Source organism: Oryzias latipes, chromosome 14 (assembly GCF_053564925.1).
Source record: "Oryzias latipes strain Hd-rR chromosome 14, Olatipes_Hd-rR_3.1".
Taxonomy (NCBI): domain Eukaryota; kingdom Metazoa; phylum Chordata; class Actinopteri; order Beloniformes; family Adrianichthyidae; genus Oryzias; species Oryzias latipes.
The window spans coordinates 30,243,665-30,252,492 of record NC_136250.1 but is presented as its reverse complement, the minus strand read 5'-3'; the positions used below and the strand labels follow the sequence as shown (position 1 = coordinate 30,252,492).

General features: G+C 44.1%; 2 protein-coding genes across 3 annotated transcripts; both read right to left on the bottom strand.

Annotated features, from left to right (window-relative positions):
* Positions 1-480: 480 nt before the first annotated feature.
* Positions 481-3,573, bottom strand: LOC101170948 (heterogeneous nuclear ribonucleoprotein A/B). The gene is made up of 8 exons (XM_023962404.2): positions 3,419-3,573; positions 2,119-2,309; positions 1,849-2,017; positions 1,617-1,775; positions 1,410-1,541; positions 1,077-1,326; positions 905-1,000; positions 481-835 (listed from the first exon to the last, which is right to left on the bottom strand). Exons 2-7 carry the CDS (start codon positions 2,283-2,285, stop codon positions 930-932), a joined length of 948 nt encoding a protein of 315 aa, XP_023818172.1. The 5' UTR covers positions 2,286-2,309; positions 3,419-3,573; the 3' UTR covers positions 481-835; positions 905-929.
* A 2,368-nt stretch (positions 3,574-5,941) lies between these two features.
* btg4 (B-cell translocation gene 4) lies at positions 5,942-8,729 on the bottom strand. Of its 2 annotated transcripts, XM_078930881.1 has the most exons (5): positions 8,626-8,729; positions 8,312-8,519; positions 7,567-7,704; positions 6,453-6,708; positions 5,942-6,376 (listed from the first exon to the last, which is right to left on the bottom strand). In XM_078930881.1, exons 2-5 carry the CDS (start codon positions 8,482-8,484, stop codon positions 6,167-6,169), a joined length of 777 nt encoding a protein of 258 aa, XP_078787007.1. In that variant the 5' UTR covers positions 8,485-8,519; positions 8,626-8,729; the 3' UTR covers positions 5,942-6,166. The 2 variants fall into 2 exon arrangements, with proteins under 2 accessions (XP_078787007.1, XP_078787006.1); XM_078930880.1 differs by having other exon boundaries at positions 8,312-8,715.
* Positions 8,730-8,828: the final 99 nt, after the last annotated feature.

Genomic DNA, 8,828 nt, shown 5'->3' with positions numbered 1-8,828 from the left:
CCATTTTATACTTTCAGATGCTAAAATACAGTTGAGTTTGAAACAGTTTGTAATCTGCATCAAGGGAAAATCTTGAAGCTAAGGATGGAATTTAGGTCAGATTCATTGATTTTTCTGAATCTGTGTGATTCGTGGCCCTGCAAAAGACGGGTGGAATGTCCAGGATGTCTCCTGCCTTCACCCACAAGAGGCAAAAATGGATTTATTCCACCCTAAACAGGTTTTTGACCTTCATTAGTAAACTGGACCTTTAAAAAGTCTTTAAAATTTTCTCAAATATTCCCTTGAGGTTCATTGTTTTCCACTAAAATTCAAACTTGCTTTACTTTTTTATCCGTTTTCTTTAGCAAAAGTAAAAAACCGACGCCATGCCGAAGGGAAACTCGACAACTGAACTTTAATCTTAAACAAACGGCTAATTTCACCCCGGTACGCGGAAGCATCAGAGCAAAACGGGGGCAAAAAAAAAAAAAAAAAAAATTACTGAAAACTTGTTTTATTTGTCAAAAAAAGCTCCTTTACAGTGCCATGATTCCCAACCTGTAAAGCCAGCACACATGTAAAATACAACCCTTACAATACATTAGAATCAAAACAGGTACCAAAAAGTACAGTAAAAATTACACTTCCTGTGGAAATGTGGAGGGGAGGGGGCAGAGAGAAAAAAAAACTAGCGGAAATCTAAAACTTAAAAATCACAGGATTAAAAAAAAAAAGAAAAAAAAGAAAACATGGAAAAGTTACATTTAGGATGTTTTCTGTACAAATGGTCGTCTGTCATAAAAGAGGTCGAGTGAGGCCGGGGTGCTGCCCAGCCGTCGGTCTTACTGGAGTCCTGCAAAAGGACAAACACGTCAGACACAAAGCTGGACATCCTGGACAAAAAGGTCAAGGCGGGGCTCACTTTTTTTTTGAGTAACGGGCGGTCATCAGTATGGCTTGTAGCTGGTCTGGTGAGCCCCCCGCCGTGGGGTCTTGCCATAGCTGGCGCTGCCCTGACCTGAAGAGCACAAACCGGTCATTTTCATCTCAACACCTTCATCTTTTGACTGGAGGACCAGGAGGTCTGCCCTTACTGTAATCGTATCCCGGGCCGTATCCATAGTAACCGGAGGAGTAGTCATAGTTGCCGTAGCCGCCGTATCCACCGTAACCACCGTAACCTTGGTTGCCGTATCCCTGGTTCCAGTAGTTTCCGTAGCCCTGGTTCCAGCCCTGGTTCTGACCGCCGCGCCCCCGGCCTCCCCGGCCGCCGTAGCCGCCGCGCCCGGCGCCGTACTGCTGCTGCTGGTACACCTCCTTGGGCTGAGCGATCTTCAGCTCACACTGAGGAGCAGACAGACCGTCGGTCCACAGAGAAGCAGGACTCTTCAAAGCAAAGGACGTGCGCCCGGCAAACGCGGACATACCCGGCCTCCTTCAATAGTGTGGTACTTCTTCTCCAGACACTTCTTGACGCTGGCTTCATCTTTGTACGTGATGAAGATGAAACCCCTCCTCTTCTTTGATTTGGGATCGATGGGGAGCTCGATGGTTTCGATCTAAAGTGGCAAAGTGGACACGATCAGAAGACCTGCCAGGACTACAAAGACCAGCTTCCGCTGCAGTGCACCGACCTCTCCAAAGGCGCCGAAATATTCCCTGATTGCTTCTTCCGTTGCCTCAGGATTCAAACCCCCTACAAAGATCTTCCTGACAGCTTCCTTTTTCATGGCCATCGCCCTTTTGGGGTCGATCTGACGTCCGTCTAGTCTGTGTTCCTTCTGCTCCAGCACCTGCAGAAACACCAGATTTTACCCGTGTGCCACATCCATCCACCGGGCCCAGACATGGGTCAGAGCGGCTCACCTTGTCCACGCTGGAGGAGTCTTTGAAGAGCACGAAGCCGAAGCCCCGGGACCGGCCCGTGTTGGAGTCCATCTTGATGGTGCAGTCTGACACCTCCCCAAATTTGCTGAAGTAATCCTTCAGGTCCTTCTTACTCGTGTCCCAGCTGAGGCCGCCGACAAACATTTTGCTGCAACGTGAAGGTCACTTCTTTAGGCCTCTGCAACGTCTCCATTCATCAAAACAATGCTTTTGTTCCAATGTGCGTCCTGTAAAGAGGGCGGCCCTCACCCAGCATCATCTTCTCCTTTACTTGCATCAATCTTGCCGCCGTCTGTGCCGCTGTCCTGGCTTTCGTCTCCTCCCATCGCCTCCTGCTCGGCTCCGTTCTGGTCCTCCTCCCCTTCGTTGCCGTTCTGCTCAGAGGTCTCCATGAACTGGTTCTCAGCGTCTGCCATCCTGACGGTGGTCCTGTCGAGAGACTGGAACGGGACAAAGCCACCATGAGAAATCCGGTTGGTGCAGAAGAGCGCAAGGCCCCGGTCGCTCTCCTGAGAACCTTCATTTGATGACATACTGCTGCTTTTAATGCATGGCTGTGTGGCATTAAAACTAGAATTCAGAAAATGGTAACTTGGGAAAAATTGCCTCTGAGATTTTCTGGTTAAGTGAGAAAACAATGAAAACTCTAAACTGCAATTCAAATGAAGAGCCTATTTATTAATGGCAGGTCTGCAGGATGGTACAATGAGTTACTAGAATTAAGTTCTATGGATCCTGACAATGTTTAAACATTTAAAAACAGATTAAATCAAGTCTGAACAAGAAGTGACCATCTATTTTGAACTTTGTTTCCTCCCTGAAAACCTTAAATTTTTTACAGGAAAATGTACATCTTTTGACATTTTACATTTACCATACATTTTGCATATATGTTAGAACAGAATTAAATTCACTTAAGGAGCTTTTAACAAGCCAAACGAGAAGATTAGGATCCGCTACTCTGGCGCTCCTTTCTGAAAACGAGCTTTTGTATTTATTTCAAATTTTGATAAAAATTAACTGATAAATAAAGACCATGTCAGTAGAAAGTGACCTGGTTTCTACAAAATGCGTTTATATGCAGTAGAAGATCCTCTCCAAGCTCCGCAGAAACGCCAACAGCGAACAAAAAGCCAGCATTAGATTAGCCGGCGCGGCTCCCTGTGTTCGTGCAGACCGCGCTTCGCAGCCTAACCGCTCGAGGCGGACAGCAGGCCTCAGCAGCAAACACTCATCCACGGGCAGTTACCAGAGCAGCCGAGACGCAGGTAAAACACTACAGACATTAAAACCATTAAGAAATAACCTTTAGCATGAATTCTTTGTAAGTAAACGCAAACTTTACGTGCAAAAATACATTAAAACCGCGCTGACGCACGTTAGCTAGCGCGCGGCTAAGACGCAGCTAGCCACCTAAGAGGCTAAAGCCGAGCCTCCGCGCGCTAAACAAACACCAAATACATCCTTAAAATAACTAAAAATGATGGGCTCGAGTCAGTAAAAATTCTCGCGTGTTTTTGCGCGGCCCAAAAACAAACCATCGTCTTACTTCGAATGAAGAAAGCGGGACGCCGACTCGCTGCTCAAAATGGACACTCTCCAAATTCGCCGCTAACTCGTGGCATCATATATACGACCGGATGTGACAGAACGATGCGGGACACCGTAAAGAAAACGTCTCTGATTGGTCGCCAGGCTTCTATTTGAAACTGAAAGGTTGCTCCTGATTGGTTGAGGCCTCAAACGGCAACGACAAAGGGCCGTGCTTGCCATTTTCCTTTCGGTGTGTGAAATTTTGCTTCGCATTTAAACTAATCGCGGTATTTCTGGGTTTTTTTAAAAAAGAAAAATTTAATCGAGGTAATGTTGTTGACGAATCAAAATAAGCGTGAGGCAGCTGGTTAATCCGTTAAAAAGATGTCGGACTTTTATCTTTATGTCAGAGATTAAGGTGATGGATATCTTTGTAGGATATATGGGAATAAAACAGTATTTAGGTATATTTCCAAAAACACAACACAGTCATTGCATCATACACTGTTAGAATATTGCATTTTCTTATTAATTACCAATTTATTTCTTTTTTCTCATACCAGAAAGTTACTTTAGGATTTATTCAGTGGACACATACATTGAACTTAAAAAAAATCTACTTTTTGCACCATAAAAAAGTTTTTAAATGTGCCACATTTGTTATTTCCTAATTGATTTCCATACAGTTTCTTTTATTCTTGACCCTAGCAGAATGTCAGAGCCACAGAAAAATTGCTCCAACCCACAATTTTTATTTAAAATATATAAAACCTTGAATCTCATCTGAAATAGGCCTTTTTGGAGGCACATAATGTAGTTTGGACCGTCTGCCATCGATACGCATTAATTATGTTTGGAGTAGGGTTGGAAGCTTCAACATGTAGACACCTGTGGGAACCGTGCGTGTTCTTCACTAACTGCCGGCAGTTTGCAGTTCAAGGAACAAACGACCTGCAAGAATTTTCTTTTCCCAGGTCGTTTCCTGTTTTATGTCCCAAAAGCATTTTGGACAAATTGGCATTAAAAATCCTCGAAATTCTCCTAACTTTGTGGCCGATGTCTCAAAAATGCAAGAAAAAGAAAGATTGGTAGTAACAAGTCACATCATTGTTTGAATTTACTCAAAGTTGCTTTGCTGCGCCTGAATGATCACTTTTGAATGCAGGCCTCTGTCACTAACAGCTACACTTACATGTGAACTTTTTTTTTTAATATGCAACATTTGTCAACATTATTCTAAAGATGAGAGAAAAATCTGTTGCAACCAAAAAATAAACTTAATTTGATCGACATACATGTATTTTTTAAATGGTTTTCCTTCTTTTAGGGGGAGAGCACTGAGACGTCTGCAGTCAAGGAATAGACAGTTATAAGGGCCTAACGATTTGTTTTGACAACGATTCGATGCATTTTATTGTTGTTGCCCATCTGATTCATAGTCAATATTTTGAATGATCCGATTGGATCCCATTCACTGACCTAAATCGGTTCCAGGACGTCTTTATCCAAAACTTCAGCCAGTGTGACTCAGACATTCCTGCTACTGAACAGTGACGTTTTCCAGATTCTTGGATTTCTTCAAGATAATAAACTGTAAATGAAATGTGTCCAAACAAGTCAACAAGAATTGTTGGATTGATTATAATCGATTTATTTCAATTTGAAACGATTTTATTATAATGGTACATATAGGTTGATTTAATTCAATTGACTTGACAGATGGATCTGGTTGGATCGTGGGAACAGAAGTCGATTGGTGCACCTCTGAGTTGTTAAACTCTGACCTTCATTCTTATCCTAACTCAGTGAACAGAGATTTGATCCAAATGTTTTGGGGATCTAGATGGTTTTAACAAAGACACACTTTGATCACCTCAAGTCTCTTGGAACCATTTTAGATTTATTTTGAAATCCCAACTCAAACCTAGAAATGATTTTATCCACACAAGTATTTCAAACTGCATCTTATAGTTACCTTTGCATAATTTGCAATTTGATGATTACCTGAAATGCTTTACAATAATATTAAGACAAAATACTTTTGGTAAAGTTGATCAGTTCCAGTTGCCTGAAACTTATCAAGCAAAATCAATTAGAGCTTTTTCCTCACAAAACAACCCCAAAGCGATATTTTGACCCGTTGACACATTTGAGTTTTCCTCTAAAAGCTGCTCACTGAGCAGCAGCCCCTCCCAATCTACAAAAACAAGTGGGACCCCACATTGTGACATCACAAAGTGAGAATCTGCGCTGTCAGCCCCGCCCCCAGACTAACACACACACACACTTTCTCTGTGGAGCTAGCGGTGATCAGCTAGCTTTGGAAAAGTTCAGATGCTCGTTTTTGTGGGCGACACGCTGCCGAGGATGATGTCATGAAATGGGCGTCACCCACAAGAAGCGAGGCCTCTGACATTGAGTCATCTTTCTTCAGGGTCGGAAAATGACTGAAAATAACTTGCTACATTAAAAAAAAAAATTAAAAATAAATGACACCATGGGTCCTTTTGGGATAGAATGAGACTCGAACATTGCAGAGTTGATACGGAAACATTTATTTCTTTTCTTTCACAGTTCAATCTTCCTTTATTCACACTTGCTTTAATGTTAAAAACTGTAGAAAGGAGATTTTAAAATACTCTAAAAACCTGCTTAAACAGCATTACGTTAAATCATTACATTAAACCAATTACAAATATTAAAGTCATTTAAAGATTTGACAAGAGTCCTGAAACACAAAGTCAGCGCTCTGCAGCTCCGGGCCTCAGGAGCGTGTTTTGCTGACCCAGTGGTACTTGTCAACGCGAGGCCCGGTGAAGGTGAAGGTGGCTCTGTAGGACTTGAAGCCTTTCTGGGTGGGGTACTGGGAAGGTGGACCTCCAGCAGTGGGGCCATGAGGCTGGAAGGCCTCCCCGAAGCCCTTCCGCTTGTCTCTCAGCCAGGTCTGGGGCGCTCCAGGGGAGAACTCGCTGAACTGTGGACGGGAGTGAGCAGTGAGAGTCTCCGGGCCGAGCTGGTGCCGAGGGGCATGAGGTCCGGAGCCGGCTTACCCTGTAGACGCTGTTGGGGTTGCTGACCGTCGGGATGGTTTTGGGTTCGGTGCTGGCAGGAGCGGGACATGGGGCTGATGAAGTGCTGCTGAAACTTTTGTCCCTACTCACCTCCTCTTCATCAGAGGAGCTCCCCGACTGGACCTCGAGGCTCGCTCGCTCCACGGCGTCATGGATGCGGCGGGAAAATTCCCTGTCGCCACGTGGGCAGCTGTCCAGCACAGAGACGCAGAATGGAGTGCTCTGCTCCCCGTACCTACAACCAGAACCCAAGCCTGTGAGGCCCACGACGAAGACAGAAAAATCTATTCTTTATAATGTTTTTTTAATCTTTTAATTGATCGACAAAAGGAATTCCATTCAATAGCCTTTTTTGAATGAGATATAGACAGTATTGGTTATGATCTGTTGGATGTTTGTCCTTATTATTTAAAAGGCCCTTATTTACCCACGTCTCTGATGTGAAACATTTTTTAATGTAGCCGGATTATAAAGAACAACTAAAACACATTTTATGTTCAAAGCAGCAATTTAAAAAAGATGATACGTTGCCGACAAGGAGGATTTGAGTCAAAATTAAGAACAAACCAAATATGAAAAAACCAAAATAAAAAAAACCATCAAATTTACAGGAATCTAAGATTTAAAAAGTCATACTTTTACAAAAAAAATAAACATGTTACATTTAGTATAAAACATTCTGAGAAACTGGATGGACGTCACACTGGTCATGAATTCACTAAATCTGCATTACTTTTTCGCTAATGTACAACTTTGTCATGAGATTCCTTTTTTTAAAAGCACAACATTAAATTGTAAAATAACAACTTTATTGATTTATGCTGTTATTTTCACCCCAACATTTGGAAAATTAGCAAAACTTTCAGCCAAAAAGTGTTTCAGATTTCAAGGAAGCAGCCATTTTGAAATGAGCCAGAAATGCCCTTCTACTGCCCCCTAGTGGAGCGATGATGAATTACACGGCAGAGAATCTGGTCCACTGTTGCCAAGGACAGTTTGGATCATGCTAATGAGACGGGGGGCTCAGAATTGCACGTATCAAATACGATACCAATTGGTTATAAAAGGGAATCAGTGAAACAAACAAGAGGACCTGCACGACACCTCCCCCGGGTCCACCCACACCGTCAGCTCCTGAGGTAGGCCCAGATCCTCGTAGCGGACGGCGCCGCGCTCACAGGCCTTCAGAAGCACCGGGTCCTGCAGCAGAACGTGGTTCATACGCAAACACCTGGAACACAGTAAAGTCCTTCATCTTTCAGGATGTTACTCAGTCACACTCTTACCAATTGTGAATATTTTATCAGCCCAGAACTTTGTCTTTAATACCAGAACTCTTCGTCTGATGAAGGCGGAGAAAACCTGCAGTGCACTCCCTCCTACAATTATGACAGACTTTTAAATTTAGCTATGATCCAAAGGATTTTCACATTCCTGGAGAGCACCTTCCTGCTTGTTAAAACATCCGCATTTGCCTGCAAAATCCACGAGGTTTATTTTCAAAAAAAACGCATTTTTAATTCCCATTTTAAAGGCAAACAGACCATCTCCCGTCCTCTGATCAGCTTACAGTTCTGCCACACATGAAGCTGATGAACTGGAGGCACGTCAACGTTGGGAGTGGGGGGGTCATCTGGACCCCACAAGATAGCACAAGGGTTAGTGAGAAGCTGGACAGGCCCCCCACAAACCCAAACCAACGAGAAGTTCAGCATCAGTTCAACCGTTTTCTCATCTTTACTTGATGTAAAATGGGACAGAAGACCGACCAAAATGAAGCGACTTGTGGTTAAATCTCAGCCGCCTTCCCCGTCCCCCCGGAGGCCCAGGACACCGACCTGTAGGCCTGCCCCTTGGCAGGGGCGCCGGGGTGCCAGTGGTTCTTGTAGCTCTCAAACAGTGCAGAGGTGAGGGCGGCAGCAAAGCGCTCCCTGCCGTCGTTGTCCAGGCAGCCGTACCGCTTCACCAGACGAGCCATGAAGAACACGGCGGCGGCGATCTCCTCCTTCATCGTCTCCGGCAGAGGAAAAGTCCAACCCGTGCAGCTAAAAGTTAAACCAGAGCATAAAAACCAAAAACAAACGTAGGGGGGATCCTACTCCCAAAAAAAAAAACAATAAAAAGGACTTGAGGTTCTCTGACTCTACTTAACATCAAGAAATGCAAACATTTAGATCGACCGGGGTGACAGACAGCCGTTTCTGCAGAGGTTCATACTGTGACCTGCCGTCGTCACAACTCTTCAGAGTTCAGCTGAAGAAGCTTCACACCTGAACCTGATTGACCTGATGACCTCTGCAGCTGCTCATCAGCATCCGGCGCCGCCGTGAGGACGAACGTGGTATCATCCTCCCA

Bases quoted from the DNA above. Each gene is read 5' to 3' on its own strand.
- btg4 (XM_078930881.1), bottom strand. From the start codon at position 8,484: ATGAAGGAGGAGATCGCCGCCGCCGTGTTCTTCATGGCTCGTCTGGTG. The intron at 6,709-7,566 runs GTCCTCTTGTTT...TTCTGGTTGTAG, and splicing joins CCGGGGGAGGTGTCGTGCAG to GTACGGGGAGCAGAGCACTC. The intron at 6,377-6,452 runs GTAAGCCGGCTC...TCCCGTCCACAG, and splicing joins ACCCCAACAGCGTCTACAGG to TTCAGCGAGTTCTCCCCTGG.
- LOC101170948 (XM_023962404.2), bottom strand. From the start codon at position 2,285: ATGGCAGACGCTGAGAACCAGTTCATGGAGACCTCTGAGCAGAACGGC. The intron at 1,542-1,616 runs GTCGGTGCACTG...TTGCCACTTTAG, and splicing joins ATTTCGGCGCCTTTGGAGAG to ATCGAAACCATCGAGCTCCC. The intron at 1,327-1,409 runs GTATGTCCGCGT...TCTGCTCCTCAG, and splicing joins ACACTATTGAAGGAGGCCGG to TGTGAGCTGAAGATCGCTCA.